Raw genomic sequence first — 19,314 nt, 5'->3', positions numbered from 1 at the left:
ATGTCACAGAGTTTTAAAAATCCATCCCAAATCACCACAGGGAAAGCAGTGTCAATCTTCTCTCTCAAAGGGGAGACAGCAAGTGAATTCCTGTAGCCAAGCACACAGGGATGCATGGAGATGCTTTCCTATAACCAGCTCTCCCTGGGCACACGTCCTGCTGAGCACACCACAGTGGCAATGCTGGCCCCACTGGGCTGCAACTATACTTCGATAGCCAAAGGCACCCAATTTATAGAGATAGTCACATTCTAGACACAGGGGACAGAAAGCCTCTTCTGTGTTATTATGTAATTTTGCCTCAAGCATAGATGCAGGCAAATAATGCTCAAGTGACAACGAGAATAAAAGATGGGCAAGAAAGCTGTGCCTTCTAATATAATTGGCTCATTCCATTCTTAGTCCCTCCAATGTCTTATAGACCTAATATGAAAGAGCATTACATTAAATTGCGAATAAGCGCTTGAAATACCCCTGGCTTCAAACTTAATGTTTTAGCAGATTTTAATGTTATAAATTTCACAACATTTTTCTCAAGGTTAGAAAGGTGATAGCTGGGAGCAGTTACTCAGAACAAACAAACAAAAATCTATCACCTATTTTTTTTGAAAGGGATCTAAACAGGATATTTTATTAAATAAGTATGTATGCCAGACACCATTATATCTGTGAACAAAACAGAGGAAAATCTCCCTGGAGATTAGTTTTCTTGAACTTGTTTTTATTGTTGGATATTGATAGTCACCCCAGGACCTTTGCACTTATTGTTGCCATTGCCCATTAAATACCTCTGCCAGACATCTATACTTCTTACTCTCTTGCTTTCTTCAAATTCATGCTCCAATATCATCCTCTCATCTTCTCAGTAGGGCATTGCCCAACTACTTTATCTAAAACTGACACCATCATTCGTCATAAGTGCTTCTTAGGACCCTCTTCTGTTTTATTTTTCTCCATGGTGCTTAACACAATCTAAGAAATATACATTTTACTATTGTTTTTGTCTATCTCCCCCTACAAAACAAAACCTTAATGAGGAAAGCTCATCTTTCTGTTCATTGTTACATCCCCCAGCACTCAGCAAAACCCAAGAACAATGAAGGCTTCTGGCACCCAGATTGTGGTCTCTCACTGAGAGGAACTGGTAGTCCTCAGACAAATGGTCAATTCCATGTCTAGGGTAGAAACTGTGTCAGAGGAACCTGGAAGATTTTGTCAGACCAGATAGGTAAAAACCATTCGAAACTGTCCGGGTCATGTCGAAAGGATCCAGAAGACAACTGGCATTTTGAGAACTGGTAAGAAAATAACTGGAATAGTTTGAACGTAACAAATACGTTTCAATTGATGAGTTCATAATGATAAAACCAAGAAGCATACAAACAAACAAAGCACTGGTCACCAGTTGAAGACGCTAGGAAACCAACAGAGAAACAGGGTTCCTATGTGAGTGGTCACTCATGGAAACAAAAGACAGACGGAGAGTCACTTCTCTTCATAAAAGTATTCATAAGGGGTTGGTTGGTTGGCTCAATTGGTGGAGGGTGACTCTTGATCTCAGGGTCATGAGTTTGAGCCCCACAGTGAGGGTAGAGATTAAAAAAAAAAATTAAAGAAAAAATAGTCTATTAAGAAGGGACCCCTAATGAATCAAAGAGCCCAGGCACGGGTCATCAACAGCTGCTAATATCATAAAAACAGAGACACTGGGCATTGTGTGCCTCCTGACAGAAGCAGACAATACAATGAAGAAGTTTTGCAAAAAAATACTAAGCCTGACACTGATCAAGTCTCAGATCTAACCATCAATTTACAGGAAACCAACAGTAATACAAGGATCATCACCAGAATTCAGAGTGTAACAACCTATCTAAGGAAATGAGGATGTTCTTCCAAAAAAGACAAAACATAAAGGGAAGAACGAGATGGAAGGGAAACTAACATTAAGAAGAGACTTAAGAGACACCAACAATTTCAGTATATGATCTTTACTTGAAACCCAGTTGAAATAAATAAACTTTAATTTATAAGACTGCCTAGGAAAATGCGAATACTCATCAGGTATTTTATGATCTTAAGGAATTATGTTAATTTTAGATACAAGATGGTATTAGCAGTTACACTGGGAGTAGGTACAGGATTTCAAGGAGCCTTAAAGATATATACGGAAACATTTGTGGATCCTAAGACCTTTGGAATTTACTTCAACACAATGGGTCGGGGGAGTAATTGAAAAGATCTTGGCCATGAATTGGCAATTGTTGAATCTCATCATGGGCCCATAACGAGTTTATTATACTCTTCTTTAACATAGGTCTAAAATTTTCCACATTAAAAAAGTTCAAAACATAAAAATGTTGCAGCTCTTTCACTGGCATGCAGTAGGAATTGTAAGAGACAGTATCTAAAAGTTTGCAAAACATAAGTTGGAGACGACTGCATGGAAGCCCTGTCTGCCACATGCATTTTTTTTTTCCTTTTTTTTGCCACATGCATTTCAAGGAGCCAAAGGTGCCTTGCTGGTGTGGGGTTTGGCAAGTCCTGTCATTTGCCCTTCTCATGTGTGTTTAAGATTTTATTTACTTATCTGACAGGGGCACAGGGAGAGAGGGAACAGAAGCAGGGGAGCAGGAGAGGGAGAAACAGGCTTCCTGCTGAGCAGGGAGCCCAATGTGAGGCTTGATCCCAGGACCCTGAAATCATGGCTTGAGCCAAAGGCAGACACTTAACAACTGAGCCATCTAGGTGCCCCGCCCTTCTCATGTTTGTAAGGTGGCAGCCAGAACAAGAAGTATAAGTACGCATGATGTAGTATGTGAAACTCACAAATGGGAGAGGCCACCAAGAAGATAAACTTGGAGACAGGAGGGTCTGAACAGATGGAACCAATAGATCAGTTAGTGGTACCAACACACTCAGGACTGTTTAAAAAAAATCCATTTCCTAGGAATGCATTAGAACTCAGGTAATAAAAGCAAGGAAAACACACCGATAAAAAATCTACAAGGAAAGGCTGAACTCAAAAAGTAGCAAAACAGGATCATTAATCTCTGCTACCTACTTTACAGCCCCGAAATGATAATCTCACAGAAAAGGAATTCCCAATCTCAAATGGCTAGACCTTTCCAAAGTATGTGTTGATATTCTCAGGCAACAGTCGAGGGATATTTTTAAAATACTCCTTGACCTGTCCCAAAATGTTAGTTATGTTTTTTTCATTCAGGTTTTCTCTTGCTACCGAAACAGTCAATTCTTCATTGCTGCCCACTCTGACAAATTAGTCTACGCAACACCATTTCCAAGTTATCTCTAGCAGCCAACACAGCCCATAAATCCAAATCATTGTACTGGTTATTAGGATTTCATTTCATGCTCGCATTCACAAACATTTAAGCTTTCAACCTTTGCTGTTGGGCATTAATCTTGGCATTAATCAAGGGATTAAGTACGCTGAATTTAAACTCAAGGTTAATAGCATGCTCAGCCAATATTAGTTTTACATATTGCCAAGGGAAAACAGAAAGAGGCAAAGACCTGTATGCCTGTTGTTCCTGAAATATAAGACACAGATTGATGAGGAAGGCAGGAAATTGCCTCCTTTGTTCCTTCATGAGGGTGTCTCACACACACGCACATAAGCACGCGCACTTGTATGTCCAGTCCAAATTGGTGTCTGAAGCAACAGCTTGTATATATCCTAAGTTCCGGCAATCGATTGCTGGGCAATTTGCTTATTTTCGAGCAATTATACGTGCAACAGCAGCAGAAGTGTTTAAAAAAAAAAAAAAGCACAAACAAATGAAGAAGTCTAGAAGGGCATGGAGAGTTGCTCGAGTAATTGGGTAAAGAGATAAAAATGTGTGGGTGTTCGGTACGTCACCACCATCTACCAGTGTAATAGCAACAGGGGGAAAGAAATTCATTCTAAATTTCATAAAATCTGTTAGCGGGAAAAGGCTCTGCAGAGGGCCAAGTTAATATACCTGAAACAATGACAGAGTAATTACTTTATAGAGCCCTGTCTCTGTAACAGGAGTAGTTACATGGCTCGCAAAAACAGATCCAGAAAATAAACTGCCCGATGATCTGGAAATGCAAGGCTGCCTAATGAAACATTCATTTACTCCCACCACCTGGAAAGGCTGAGCACCTGGCTTGCATGAGTTACGTCCACATGAGAATCAGTGTTATTTCTCTTTTATTTTGGTGGGGGGGGGGGCATCAAAATTCTCAGTATTCGAAAACTGGCCATGAAGACTGATTAATGCACACTAGCTAAATTAGAGCCATATTTCAAACACAATAGGTTTGGAGCCAGAACTGAATGCAAAGTTAAAGGTAATAAATCACTTACTTACCCGAGTTCTGTTTTTCTTTGACATGAAGGGGCAACAGTAATGCAAAGGAGACGGCCACGAAGCACTTAGCCTCTCTGAGCTGTTCTGATTTGGCTGTTACTCAGAAGTGGGGGTGGAGGAGATAAATGAGATTGGGTATTTGAGGTGTCTGGCATACAGCGAGGCTCAATAATGTGTCATTCTTTTCCTTCTGTCTTCCGCTAACAAGGGCAGTGCCTGGACTCACACCATACGCAGTCCTGGGTCTAGCGTCAGATGCATTGCAAGCATCGCTGGGTATAACCTCAGGGGAAATACTGCTGGCTGCTTTTTCTGGGATTTACCAAGAAGGACGTGTGGACTACAAGATGGAGAGTGCACAAGCAGAAGTTCACAGACCTGTAATTCAGTGGAAATTGGCACACTGAGACAACCAAGAGGAAGAAAAAAGAAAGCTGAGCGCCATCTATCCCCTAGGACTGGGCGGAGTCTCACTGTCTGGATTCAACTGGTGACTGACCACAGTTACTTTGTGGCTTTTTTCATTTGTTTCTGTTTAAGTCCTGAGGTTAAACATCAATGGAAACCAGAACTGGCTCTTCCATGAGGATTAAGAAAAGAATAGAAGTGACCGGAACATCTGCTGATCAAGTAAACAAGTTGACCAGAGATGCCTCCCTTCATTGTTTTTGGGGTGGCAAGGGAAACCTGGCATAGGACAGGCAGTTCAATCAAACAACAAAAAGAGGAAGGTTTCAAGATGAAGCAAGAGGGAAAACAGAGCGAAACAAAAATCTAGACCAAAAACAGCACTATAAAGACACAGATGCTGTCCAGGATTTGGAAAATATAGCCCAGAATTGGCTTTATGACCACCTCCAGTCACTTCAAATTAACAAGGGCAGGGATACACTGCTGGTCCTTAGATCCAGCTCCCAGTTCCAATGCAAACACAAGCATCATATGCAGAGAAAAGAATCAAGGGGGAACAGCTAGTTGCATTCTACATCACCAGAAATCAAATATCTAAAAATAAATTAGTGTTAGAACCAAAAATTGGTTCTAATTGTAAAACAAAATCAAGTCTCTGTATCAAATGCCTCCCAAATGGTCCTCAAATAATGACAGCGTCAAAAACCACACAAGCATCAATTGGGTTTTCTGAGTGTTATCTATCTGCCTGGCTCTATTTTATGCACATTCCCACAGACACTCAGGAATCATCACAGCAGGATCCTTTAAAAACAAAGTTAAAACCATTATTTTATAAAGGAAGAACATGAGGTGCCAAGAGGGTAAGTCACTTGTCCAGAAGTATAGTATTTAAAGAAAGTATCAAAGACAGTGTGAACTCAGTGATGAGGCGCTATGGCTGTCTTTCCCATCCAAGAGGCCACAGGGGTGAGATTCTCCTCCAACTCGTACAGAGTACCGATTAAGATGCCACAATAAAATGCAATCTTTCTAAAATTTTTATTTATTTATTTGAGACAGCACAAACGGGGAGAAGCAGAGGGAGAGGGAAAAGCACAGACTCTGCTGACCAGGGAGCCTGATGCAGGACTCGATCCCAGGGCGCTGGGATCATGACCTGAATTGAGGGCAGACAGTTAGTTGACTGAGCCACCCAAGAGCCTCAAAATGCAATTATTCCTTTTTTTTTTTTTTTTAAATGCCAGAGTATCAAAGTTTCAGATTTAAACTAAAAAAGAAGTTCCAAGTTTTGTCTGCAGAGAAACTCGCTCCACCTTGCTCTGACTCTACTACCTACATCCATTCTTCCACTTCCATTAGGCTCGTCCTGAGTGCACATCACGATGCCAAGAAACAGAGTTCTCACCAACTGCTGACATCTGATGCATGTAATAGATATTTGATAAGTGATCAGTGAACTGAATTCAGCTGAACAGAAAAAAAAACCCAGATCATCTGCATGAGAAGAGAGAGGAAAAGTCAAAGAAAGTACCATTCCACACTTTGGAAGGAGGAAAAATAGGTCCGGGTTCTGAAATAAGACACGCCGGCTCCAGGGTCAAGAGCATATGATCCGTCACACCGTCCCCAGCCCCGGCTGCCCCACACTCCCCAGAGGCTGCCTGTTCTCATCTTAGCCACATCCTTCGTCCACTGCGAGTGCAGCTGGGTGGCAACTTCACAGGAAGAGAACTAGGTCACGAATAACCGTGGTCCCTCCCCATGTGGACCGGTCTCCACACATTCCCAGCTCTGGCTTGGGAATGGAGGGAAGATGGAGGGAAGGCTGGAGTGGGATGTAATGCTCCACCTGGACCTCAGCAGTATGCCCAACATGAGAAGTCTCAGGAAGGCGTGAAATTAGTCCAGTCTGTCAATCAGGGAGCACAGTTGGACTCTGGCTGAATTCTATCAAATGGAAAGGGGAAGGAAACTTTTGAAAATTAAACTGAAGGAGGAACCTTTTCCTTGGGGCAGGAAAGGTGCTTCTAATTGACTTCTCACTGGAGTGCCGGTTCACCCAGGGCCCCAGGCCTCATTTTTCTGGAGAAGGAAACGAGAAGGTGGGCCACAGCCTACCCCAGCCCAAAACACACTCAAATAAATGCGAAAGAATTAATTTGCCAGCAGCATGCTAATGAGGAGCATCGCATACCCAACCCACAGTGCTTTTAATTTCCAAGAGATAATTGAACTATCATTAGCGCTGAGGCCTCTTCATGATGGCTGCGGGGTGGTCATGGTGCAACCATATTTCAAAAAAAAAAAAAGTCTGAGTGGCTCTCAGAAGGGAAAGAGATATAAAGATAAAGGAAAGGGACAAACCCCACAGAATTCAAGGCCACGTGCCCTGTGGTGATACTGGTTTGGCCTCCATCCCCAAAAGCTGTCCCCTGTCCCCTTGTGACACAGACGGGAGGCGCCTGAGGCTCACATGAAAAATTACAGCAGAAGTATGTCATTAGCCTCAAAATGGAGGCATTCTCTTTCCTGCGTTATAGTACCAGGGAGCTGTTATTAACTACTGGTCAAATAGCAACAGCACACCGCAGTAGACAGCCTCTGAAATTAGCCAGCACCCACTTCACAAGCCCCTAGGGCTGCCTTTGTCCATCAAGGGTGGAGGGGAAGCCAGCTTCTCACTCCCTACTCAGTTCTTCCCCATACAGTCTTAACTCTGCCCCAACCCTTCCATTTTCTTCAAGGTGAAACAGAAATCATCAAAGCGTATTACAAGCAATTCCATGTGGCCTATGCAACACTGTGCTTAAAAAAAGCTGCTATTTGAATTTAAGGGTAGAAATGAAAATAAAACTCAGCTAAAAAGGTTTTTAAGAAAAGCTAAAAATAGCTCAGCTTCTAAGCAAATACCTACTTCAGCCAATAAGCCCAAGAAAAAGATGCTCAACGTCACTGATTATTATGAAAAGGCAAACCAAACCGCAGGGAGATACCACTGCACACCTGTTAGTGTGGCTAGTCTGACCAAACAGAAAACAACAAGTGTTGGCAAGGATATGGACAAACTAGAACCCTCATGCACTGCTGGGAGGAAGGGAAAATGAAGCCATTGCTGTGGAGAAGACTGTGGTTCCTCAAAAAAATAGGAACAGAATTGCCGTATGATTCAGCCACTCCATTTCTGGATATGCACATGAAGGAAGAGAAAGCAGAGTCTCAAACGGTTGTGTGCACACCCATGTTCACAGCCACATTATTCACAATAGTTCCAAGGCGGAAGTAACCCAAGTATCCATCAATGGATAGATGGATAAGCAAAAGGTGGTATAGTAACACAATGGAATATTACTCAGCCTTGAAAAGGAAGGAAATGCTGACAGGCTATAAACATGAATGGAACTTGAGTATATCGAGTTAACTGAAATAAGACAGTCACAAAAAGGAAAGTACTATGTAAATTATACAAATAGTGAGAAGAGTCAAAATCAGTGAGACAGATTAGAATGGTTGTGTTCAGGGGCTGAAGGTAGAGGGCAATAGGGAGTCACTGTTTAATGGGTAAAGTGTCAGGTTTGCAAGATGAATTATCAGGAGATGGATGCTGGTGATGGTTGTACCACAGTATGAATGTACTTAATTCCTCCTAAATGGTCAAGATGGAAAACTTTATGTTTACTAGATTTTATTAGATTTTTTTTTTTTTTAAATCAGGGAAAGAAAATGTAAATAACTACATCAGCTTGTTGTTTCCCTCAAGGAAGAAAGAATTATCCTATTTAGGAGCCGGGGAAAATAATGAAGAAAGGAGCCACAGGTCCACCACGTAAAAACAATACACATTTCTCGACTTTTCGAATTCCAGGCTCAGCTGCAAACCTGACTAACCACGCCTTTCCACACCCCAGAGCCAGAGAAGCGACTCACCTCACTGAGGTAAATAAAAAAAGAGCAGGTGGACCCATCCACTCCATAATCTGCGTAGCAGGGATCCGAGCGCCACATATCTTTCATCCACTGAAACGACAAGAGCCAGATAAGGACAACCATGAGCCGCCTGTTACTGATGGGCCCACACATCCGCAGACAGAGAAGGCAAGGCTTTGAAGGGCAAGGAGCACTGAGTGGCTCAGACTTGGGCCTGAGGATCAGAGTCACTGAGCTGAGGTCGGGACAACAGATGCCCAGTTCCCAGATGGTCCATAGGGAGACACTGGCTTGAGATGAGCCTTAGCAGAGGTGCTCAGGATAGAGGAAGGCTGCAAGACATACAGGGCAGTAAAGCCCAGGACAGCCAGTGGCCAGGGGACATTTATCAAAAACAGATGCCTGAGGGGACCGTTGTGTCAAAACCCTTCTCCCTAGAGAGCTGTAGTTTCACGAGTTTCAGTACCAGGCCTGGAACAGAGAGCATGAATGCAGGCGTGCGAGGTGTGCATGGCACGCAGGAGTCCTGAACAGGAACCGTGCCGATGCTTCCGGGCTGTGGTCTCACCATCCTAAGTATATATTAGAACTGAGACTTTTCTTTGAAAACTGCTGAGCAGGGGAGTGGTCTCCCTCAGGCAGGCCATATAAAAAGGGATTTTTAAAAAAAATGTGAAGAGTGAAAGAGTGTCCAAGCATCTCTAGTTACTCAGCTGCAAATGCTAATGTGATATTTAAATCACAATCTGGAGACCTCATGGCTGGGGCCTGGGCACTAGGGGAGAGGGAGGCTGGACCCCACATAATGGCAGCCCCTTGTCAAAGGCCCTTGAAGGATCACCTGCTGGAGGCTGGGAATGCCAGGAGAAGGCGCTTCAAAGACACAGCAGGGGCCCGAAGTGGCCCAGGCTCTTTCAGTCTCACCAGTTAGAGGCATTGTTGACTAACCCCATGGAGTTGGCATAAGCAGACAAGGGTTGTCATGGCCACAGTCCCAAAATGGCAGGATTGAGGTACCCTTGAAATGAGCTCCTTAAAGAGCTTGCTTGCCATTTGGGTTACTGGGGAGTTACAGAGAGGGGAGAGGAAGGAAGAGGCTATCGGTGCAGACTGAAGATGGGGGGAATGAACAGATGTTACTTCTGCCTTACCTTGATTTTCCCCTCGCAGTGGGGGTAGCCATCCATAGGAGGCAATACACATTTTTCTTGAGCTCCATTAATGATATCTGTAAGACAAAAGAAAACAAAGGATACCATAAAGTTCATGAAACACAAACCTAACACCCTTGCAAGTAAGAGGCAGGGAAAGAAACAGAAAAAGGGAGTCTATACTGAGAGCCAGGCTCTGACCCGTGGAAACCCTCCAGAGGGCCACGGCTCCAGTTGGTCTGCAGCAAGGACCCACCCGCCATGCGGCCTTGCTTGGAAGGATGAGCTACACCAACCGCAGTGCTTGCTGGAAAATCTGCAACTGGAACAGAATGCAAATGGAGACCAGGCAACAGAGCCATGAGACGGGGAGAGACCACGAGGACTGGCAGGGCCATGCTACACTACGCAGACAAACTGAGGTCAGGGGCAGCTTCAGGACATGTGCTTGAGCGGCCGGCTAAAGACAGGCAGACAAAACTGGTGTACAGAGAAGTACAGAAGGCCGCCGACACATCTGTGAGGGACAACTCCTTATGGACCTGGTTCTTAAATTTCTGCAGAGGTCTCCTTACTGCTTCACATATTTCCTCACAGGTCAACCCCCCTTCTAGGAGTCAGCTCAAATGGATTCTTATTCCTTTTGACGACAGAGTCAAAACTAAAAAGAAACCTAAAAAGCTTACTCGTTTAGTGGTAGCCAACGGCCAGATCCGTAAACCACTGAGCAGCAGTGTAAACACATTATGTGAGGGCGGACCAAGGGAAGGACACCCACCCCAGTCTCTAGGCTCAAAGAAGGCTTTCTGGATCTAGTGACATCTCAGCTAAGATGACAAGATGAAGCAAGAGTGCATCAGGTGAAAAGGCCAGGGAGACACGGTGTGCAAGGACCTGGGGAGGCTCCAAATGCAGGGACACGCTCCGAGTGGAATTTGGAAATGGGAGGTACTGAGTGGTCAGACTGGAGATCAGGCAGGGCCCAAACCGGAAAGGCCTCAGGCAACTGCCCTGACGAATACTTCAATCTTTGAGCAAAGGATACAGGAGAACACCAAATGCTTTTAAGAAGGGAATGGTTAAGATCAGACTGATGTTTAGGAATTCTCATTTCAGCTGGAAACTGGGAAACCTACATGCTTCTCTTCGGGGACCAACAATATTTTCCAGACATGCTTGGAAAATGTCACCATTACTGCCAACAATTTTCTATACAACGTGCTAATGAGAAATTAGATCCCAAACCACAGTATCATTCGACAGCGGTATTCAAACGAGGTTGGTAGCTGCTGGGGCTAAAACAAAAGCTGTACCTGTCCTTGAAAATTAGTTCTTTTGACAGTCTGAAACACAGATTCTTCACCTCTTGATTCAGCGTTTTCATGAACATTCTACCTGCTACTCGGATAACTACAGCATAAAATCAATATCCTCCTCATCATGGATTGCAGGCAGTGTCATTTAGTAGTTAACACAGAAGATACTTAGCTTGTCAGAGCCTCTGTTTCTCTGTCTGTAAAACTGAAATAAGTGCATCTCTGTTTCATCTCGGTCTTAGTAAGTTAATATTTGTAGAAAGTCTAGTCTAGCACTCTCCTGACAGCAGACTCCCACCGCAGACCATAGTAGGTGCTTAAAAAGTTGGCATTTGCTATGTAATTCCACACAACGTACACTCAGTATATCTAGGAAAGCAGTATTTCAAAAGCACAGATCTTCTGGAAATGCATTCTCCGTGGCTTTGAAATGAATGCAGGCAGGAGGTGGCAGATCTCCCTAGAGCTCCCCCCTCTCTCTCTCACTTATAAGGGGACAGAGAACTCCAGAACCCACTAACAGATGCCTCCCCAAAGAACAGAGATGCCTTTCAAGGACTGCTGATCCTATATTTGTTTCAGATTTTGCTTGGCAAATTTACCAAGCAAATAAGCAGCACAGGTTCCAAGAAAGTAAGCAGAGTCTGAAACAGCTGTGGGTTGGGGTAACAGGACATTTAAGGGGATGCTTAGGGAGACATGCCCCCCTTCCTCTCCACACTCTAAGCACCATTCTAGTTCCAGACATTCAGAGCCGGAAATTACGGAAACTAGAGACTACAGAGTTGGAGGTCCGGTGGCGTGGACTGCAGAGAAATCACCAGCTGGTAAAATAAACTAGTAAGTCCAGGAAGGCCTGCCATCAAAGCCTGGCCGCTGACGGTGTGGGTCCTTTTCAAAAAGACTTTCAAGGAATAACAATATGTTATGCCAAGAGTTGGCAACCCTTTTCTGTGAAGGACCAGATAGTAAATATTTGAGGCTTGGCAAGCCACATGGTGTCTGCCCCAGCTACACCACTCTGGATCGTGGCAGGAAAGCAACCACAGACAATAGGGGAATGAAAAGATGTGGCTGGGTTCCAATAAAACTTCACTTACAGAAACAGACACAGACCCCTACATTTGCTATGCTAAGAGAGTCTCAAAATAAGGATCCTCGTTTTTGTGAAGACTGCTGAAATGACTTTCTGGAGGACACCTATGGGCATTCCGTAGCCCTATCCCTATCCTTCATCCACCTGGTTAACAACCTTCCCTTAAAGATCTAGTTCAAGATTCACCTCTGTAAGAAACAGGCCGAGCCCTTCCTTCCCAGGCCACACCAGAATTTAGGATTTAGTGCTGCCTTCCTGCTCAAATCTCTCCCACGACCATGAGCAGTCCTGTTCTCTCCTGCACATGGCCCATCACCCCTTCCAGGATGAGGTCACTATCCCCGCCCCATCACCAGGCACGCCATAGGTGCTGGCTGACTTAATAAACACACACGTTCTGCCTGCTCCATCTCTCCAACTGACTCTTCGGCTCAGGGAGAACTCGACTGAGCACAGGGACCTGTGCTAGACCCGGGTGTTTCTTCCTCTTCCATCTGGCAGCTTGTCAGCTAATCCAACAGGGTTCTCTCTGCCATTCCATTAATTTATGACCAATTTTCTCTCCATTTAGTTACACAGTGATGAGTCTGAATAAACAATGAGGCCCAGAAGTGGAGTTAAATGGCTTAAGGCTCTCGCATAGGAGGGATCTGTGAAAGGGGAAAAAAGGAAGTGCCAGCCTTCCCATGAAGGGAGGAGCTGCTCCCTGAATCTGACCACCAGTAACCTGACTGCCAGTAAACTGAGCGTAACCCTCCACCACCTTCCACCTCCTGAGGCATTTCAGCTCATCTTAGAGGACAGCTCCCTGTTTTGTTTTCATCACAATGAAGAAAACTCAGTAAATAATGTCTTTATTAGAAGACTTTGCTACCTAGAGAAGAGCCTCCAATTTAAGGTTGGTTAAAAAACAAACATTTGGGCCCAAAAAGATTAATGTTACTGCTTTTCAGGGGAGACTTAACTTACTGTATATTAAGGCCCTTCAAAAGAAGACAGGATTCTTTCTGCCATAATGTTACTAGAATCTTCTCCCTGCCCTTCACCCGATTTTCCCTTTTTTTGTTTTTGTAATGGTCAAAGGGCAAGGGGGAAAAAGATGCTGACATCAGCAAAGACACTCAGCACCTTGTGCTGCTCAGGACTCAGTTTTGTCCTTTACCCTCCCCAAACTGGCCCAAGCTGTGTTTCACCAAAAATTTCACCTCTGCACTGATTCTACGGCATTGTCAACCAGGTATTACAAAGAGGGCAGACTGCCTCGGTGTGCAAATCCTGTGATTTTATCAGTCCTTTGGACCCACACTGTACAGCAGGGGCTCCAGTACCGGCGTTAATTGAAGAAGACACTTTTCTTATGATCGGATGCTTATGACTCAGGAAGGACATGTGTGCATGAGGAACAGAAGTGACAGAGAACCTCATGAACACACAGCGCGGGTGTTCCTGCCAAGTGTGCAGTCAAGTTCTCCATGTGGAGATCGTCCCCATGTTGACAGAGGGGCAGTGGCGGTCTCTCTTCTTTTTTTAAAAAAATTTTATTCATTTATGTGAGAGAGAGAGAGAGAGAAAGCAGGGGAGGGGTGAAGGAGAAGCAGACTTCTCGCTGAGCAGGGAGCCCGATGCAGTCTCGATCCCAGAACCCGGAGACCATGGCCTGAGCTGAAGGTAGACGCTCAACTGACTGAGCCACCCAGGCGCCCCCCCCACACAGAGGAGTTTTTACTCACCCTTCCCCCACCTCTGAGGAAGGAAGGAAATAGCAGGGCGGATAGAGAGGGCAGAAGCCAGTGGTACAGACGGGTTCAGAGACAATGAGAACAAAAATAAGTGGAACAGGAAACAAAGGTGGGTGATAACTTCCCCTGAGATATTACCTGCCTTTCTACAGGGCGGACACGTAATGATCACATTTTATATTAACCGTACCCACCAGAAAAGGAAGGCAGTTACCTCATCTTATAGCTTGGGAAGGAGAAATTTTAAAATCCTCAGCATCCACCTCCAAACTCAGCCCACGGTCTCCAAGAATGTGCTGCCTGCCGTGTGCTGAAATGTCAAGGCTGGATCCTTGCGACAAGACACAGTCTGTGTCCTCAGAGAGTGCACTGTGGAGGGGTGAAGGGACCTGACACAATAGAGCCAGACACAAGCTGAGACAGGCTGAGGTCCCCCACCGTACCCCCCAGAAGGCAGGACGGCGCTCTCTGGGCTGGGGCCTAGCACCCAACATGGCACCTGCCCCAACACCGGCTCCAGAGTCTTCTTTTTAATGAATGGAATGAACAAATGTAACAAAGGGGTGAAAAGCTCAAGTTCCAAAGAAGGGGAGTGGGGAGAAAGTGCCACAGAAGAAAGTGACTCACTAAGAACCACTGTGCCAAGAATGACAAGTTCTGGAACAACAGAACTCGGGGATTTACATCCAACACAAGGAAAAATGGCAGGAACATGCGGCAGGGAAAGAAGAGTCATTTCTGATGCAGGGAGTAGCTGTGGTCTACCCCATGTGAGTTACTGGTGTTCATACCTTACTGGCATTTCAAAAGACAGGCTTACTCTGGAAAACAGTATGGAGGCTCCTCAAAGTATTGAAAATAGAGCTCCCCTATGACCCAGCAATCACACTGCTGGGTATTTAGCTCAAAGATACAAATGTAGTGACTCAAAGGGGCACGTGGGCCCGAATGTTTATAGTGGCAATGTCCACAACAGCCAAACAATGGGAAGAACCTAGATGTCCATCAATAGATGAATGGGTAAAGAAGATGTGGTGTGTGTGTGTGTATATACACATATACATATATACACATATACATATATACATATGTATATACATATATACACATATACATATATACATATGTATATACACATATACACATATACATATGTATATGTGTATATGTGTATATACACACACACACACACACACCATATCTTCTTTACCCATTCATCTATATATAATGGAATACTATGCAGCCATCAAAAACTGAAATCTTGCCATTTGCAACGACATGGATGGGACTAGAGGGGATTAGGCTGAGCGAAATAAGTCCACTAGAGAAAGACAATTATCATATGATTTCACTGATATGAGGAATTTAAGAAACAAAACAGAGGATCATAGGGAAGGGGGGAATAAAACAAGATGAAATCAGAGAGGGTGACAAACCATAAAATACTCTTAAGCACAGGAAACAAACTGAGGGCTGCTGGATGGGGAGGGAGGTGGGGGCATGGGGTAACTGGGTGATAGGCATTAAGGAGGGCATGTGATGTAATGAGAACTGGGTGTTATATAAGCCTGATGCATCACTGAATTCTACCTCTGAAATTAATACTTTGCTATATGTTTATTAATGGAATTTAAATAAAAAACAAAATACAAAAAATAAAATACAAAAAAGATAATAAAAAGACAGGCTTATTGTTTTGTGAGAACTGATCTGAAAGTGTTATAAGAGACCTGTCCTGATGCATTTTCAGTCAAACACAAGATCCACTGGGTACCATACAAAGACACCTTCATCTTTTAGCTTCCCACTTCACATGTACACAGAGAGGATGTCCTGTGTGTCTTTAAGAACGTTATCAACTATTAACTACGTAGCCTCAGGAAACACCTATACTATTTAAAGTTAATGCTAACTACTACTTACTGCTGAACAAAAGAGATCTAGAAATTTATTTATTTATTTATATTTTTGTAATTTTTTAAAAATTTAATTCAGGATAACAGTATTCATTATTTTTTCACCACACCCAGTGCTCCATGCAATCTGTGCCCTCTATAATACCCACCACCTGGTACCCCAACCTCCCACCCACCCCCGACTTCAAATCCCTCAGATTGTTTTTCAGAGTCCATAGTCTCTCATGATTCACCTCCCCTTCCAATTTCTCCCAAATTCCTTCTCCTAACTCCCCATGTCCTCCATGCTATTTGTTATGCTCCACAAATAAGTGAAACCATAGGATAATTGACTCTCTCTGCTTGACTTATTTCACTCAGCATAATCTCTTCCAATCCTGTCCATGTTGCTACAAAAGTTGGGTATTCATCCTTTCTGATGGAGGCATAATACTCCATAGTGTATATGGACTACATTTTCCTTATCCATTCGTCCGTTGAAGGGCATATCTTGGTTCTTTCCACAGTTTGATGACCGTGGCCATTGCTGCTATAAACATTGGGGTACAGATGGCCCTTCTTTTCACTACATCTGTATCTTTGGGGTAAATACCCAGGAGTGCAATTGCAGGGTCATAGGGAAGTTCTATTTTTAATTTCTTAAGGAATCTCCACACTGTTCTCCAAAGAGGCTGCACCAACTTGCATTACCACCAACAGTGTAAGAGGGTTTCCCTTTCTCCACATCCTCTCCAACACATGTTGTTTCCTATCTTGCTAATTTTGACCATTCTAACTGGTGTAAGGTGATATCTCAATGTGGTTTTAATTGGAATATCCCTGAAGGCTAGTGATGATGAACATTTTTTCATGTGTCTGATAGCCATATGTATGTCTTCATTGGAGAAGTGTCTGTTCATACATTTTTTTAAAGATTTTATTTATTAATTTGACAGAGAGAAATCACAAGTAGACGGAGAGGCAGGCAGAGAGAGAGAGAGAGATAGGGAAGCAGGCTCCCTGCTGAGCAGAGAGCCCAACGCGGGACTTGATCCCAGGACCCTGAGATCATGACCCGAGCCGAAGGCAGCGGCTTGACCCACTGAGCCACCCAGGCGCCCTGTTCATACATTTTTTGATATGCTTGTCTGTTTTGTGTGTGTTGAGTTTGAGAAGTTCATTATAGATCCTGGATATCAACCTTTTGTCTGTACTGTCATTTGCAAATATCTTCTCCCATTCCGTGGGTTGCCTCTTTGTTTTCTTGACTGTTTCCTTTGCTGTGCAGAAGCTTTTGATTTTGATGAAGTCCCAAAAGTTTATTTTCGCTTTAGTTTCCTTTGCCTTTGGAGACATATCTTGAAAGAAGTTGCTGTGGCTGCTATCGAAGAGATTACTGCCTATGTTCTCCTCTAGGATTCTGATGGATTCCTGTCTCACGTTGAAGTCTTTTATCCATTTTGAGTTTATCTTTGTGTACGGTGTAAGAGAATGGCCAAGTTTCATTCTTCTACACATAGCTGTCCAGTTTTCCCAGCACCATTTATTGAAGAGACTGTCTTTTTTCCACTGTATTTTTTTTCCTGTTTTGTCGAAGATTAATTGACCATAGAGTTGAGGGTCCATATCTGGGCTCTCTACTCTGTTCCACTGGTCTATGTGTCTGTTTTAATGCCAGTAGCATGCTGTCTTGGTGATCACAGCTTTGTAATAAAGCTAGAACTCACACAGCAATTCAGCAATGTGGCAGGATACAAAGTCAATGTACAGAAATCAGTGGCTTTCTTATACACTAACAATGAAAATACAGAAAGGGAAATTAGAGAATCGATTCCATTTTCTATAGCACCAAGAACCATAAGATACCTGGGAATAAACCTAACCAAAGAGGTAAAGGATCTGTACTCAAGGAACTACAGAACACTCATGAAAGAAATTGAAGAAGACACAAAAAGATGGAAGACAATTCCATGCTCTTGGATCTGAAGAATAAACATTGTTAAAATGTCTATACTGCCTAGAGCAATCTATACTTTTAATGCCATTCCAATCAAAATTCCATCGGTATTCTTCAAAGAGCTGGAGCAAATAATCCTAAAATGTGTATGGAATCAGAAGAGACCCCGAATCGCTAAGGAAATGTTGAAAAACAAAAATAAAACTGGGGGCATCACGTTACTTGATTAGAAATTTATTTTTAAATATTTTATTTATCTATTTGAGAGAGAGAGAGAATGAGAGAAAAGGAGAGAGAACATGAGAGGGGGAGGGTCAGAGGGAGAAGCAGACTCCCCACTGAGCAGGGAGGCCCAATGCAGGACTCGATTCTGGGACTGCAGGATCATGATCTGAGCTGAAGGCAACTGAGCCACCCAGGCGCCCCAAGATCTAGAAACTTAAAAAAAAAAATGCTATAGTCTGATGTGATCCTTAATCCTAATTGTATCAATGCTTCTGGGTGGCACCCCGCATAAGAAGCCTGAGTCCACAACGGTGGGCAATGATGAAAAAGTGAGGAGGTGGAGGGGAGGGAGAGAGGAAGGGAGGAAGCGAGGCAGAGAGGTGTTCATAAGTAAGCCCCACACAGAAGATAGTTATTCCAAAGTGAGAGCTGACCCTATCAAGAAAGTAGCTTCATTTGTCAAGGTTTGATTTTCCGTGTATTAACTATAGCAAAGATGACTAGTGCTAGAAATGGCACTTGTTTTTAAGGACAACACATTACAACAGGCTTGTAGAACAGGACCAGTAACTTTGTATCTAGAACTGAACATGCATCTGATAGGTAAAGGGTGTCTGATTCCCTCCTCGCTAAAGGGTGTCTGATTCCCTCCTAGCTACTTTATAGGGATGGGGAGAGAAAAGAAAAAAGAAAAAACGGTAGGTGTAAAAAAAAAAAAAAAAAAAAAGTCTCAGCAACCTCACCATGACCATCTGTCCTCCCCAGGAAGTTTTAGGGAAGGAACTGAGGTCAGTCTCCTGGTCCAGTCCCTTTGCTGGCAGCTTAGATAACCATCTTCAGGAGCGAGGGCTCGATTCCACCCAAAGGCATCCCACACATATTTCCTCTCAAAAGATAAGGGGTCTCCAGTGATTGCGTTTTGTGTGTAGGACAAGGCAGTGTTTCTCTCAGAACACCTGATAGGAACATGCAGCCCCCGTTATCAGATGGCCCCTGCTGAGCGCCCACGTGTGCACGCCACTGGCCCAGCTGTTCTGCGCCAGCTGGGAACAGGCTGCATCCCTGCGCTCAGCCTGGAGACTGGAGACGAGGCTCCTGCCAGCACTTCCATCAGCTGGCCTTGCTTCAGGAGTTAATAGCAATAAATCGGACAGAAATCAGCCATGGTGAAATATAATCTCCCATTAAAAATGACCTCACCAGTCATTCTCAGCTTGGCAAATATTCATTTAGGGCCAC

The 19,314-nt window shown here is 43.8% G+C and overlaps 1 protein-coding gene across 4 annotated transcripts in view; it reads right to left on the bottom strand.

The window, feature by feature from the left end:
• MGAT5 (alpha-1,6-mannosylglycoprotein 6-beta-N-acetylglucosaminyltransferase) overlaps positions 1 to 19,314 on the bottom strand; it is a 345,401-nt gene that overhangs the window by 133,151 nt on the left and 192,936 nt on the right. For all 4 annotated transcript variants that reach the window (XM_059166698.1, XM_059166699.1, XM_059166700.1 and 1 more), the window contains 2 exons: positions 9,848 to 9,924; positions 8,697 to 8,786 (listed from right to left, as the gene is read on the bottom strand). In XM_059166698.1, coding sequence (XP_059022681.1) covers positions 8,697 to 8,786; positions 9,848 to 9,924 — 167 coding nt within the window. The remainder of the gene's footprint in view (positions 1 to 8,696; positions 8,787 to 9,847; positions 9,925 to 19,314) is intronic.

This window comes from Mustela lutreola, chromosome 3, assembly GCF_030435805.1.
Source record: "Mustela lutreola isolate mMusLut2 chromosome 3, mMusLut2.pri, whole genome shotgun sequence".
In the NCBI taxonomy this organism is placed as follows: domain Eukaryota; kingdom Metazoa; phylum Chordata; class Mammalia; order Carnivora; family Mustelidae; genus Mustela; species Mustela lutreola.
This window is presented reverse-complemented; position numbering and strand designations above follow the sequence as displayed.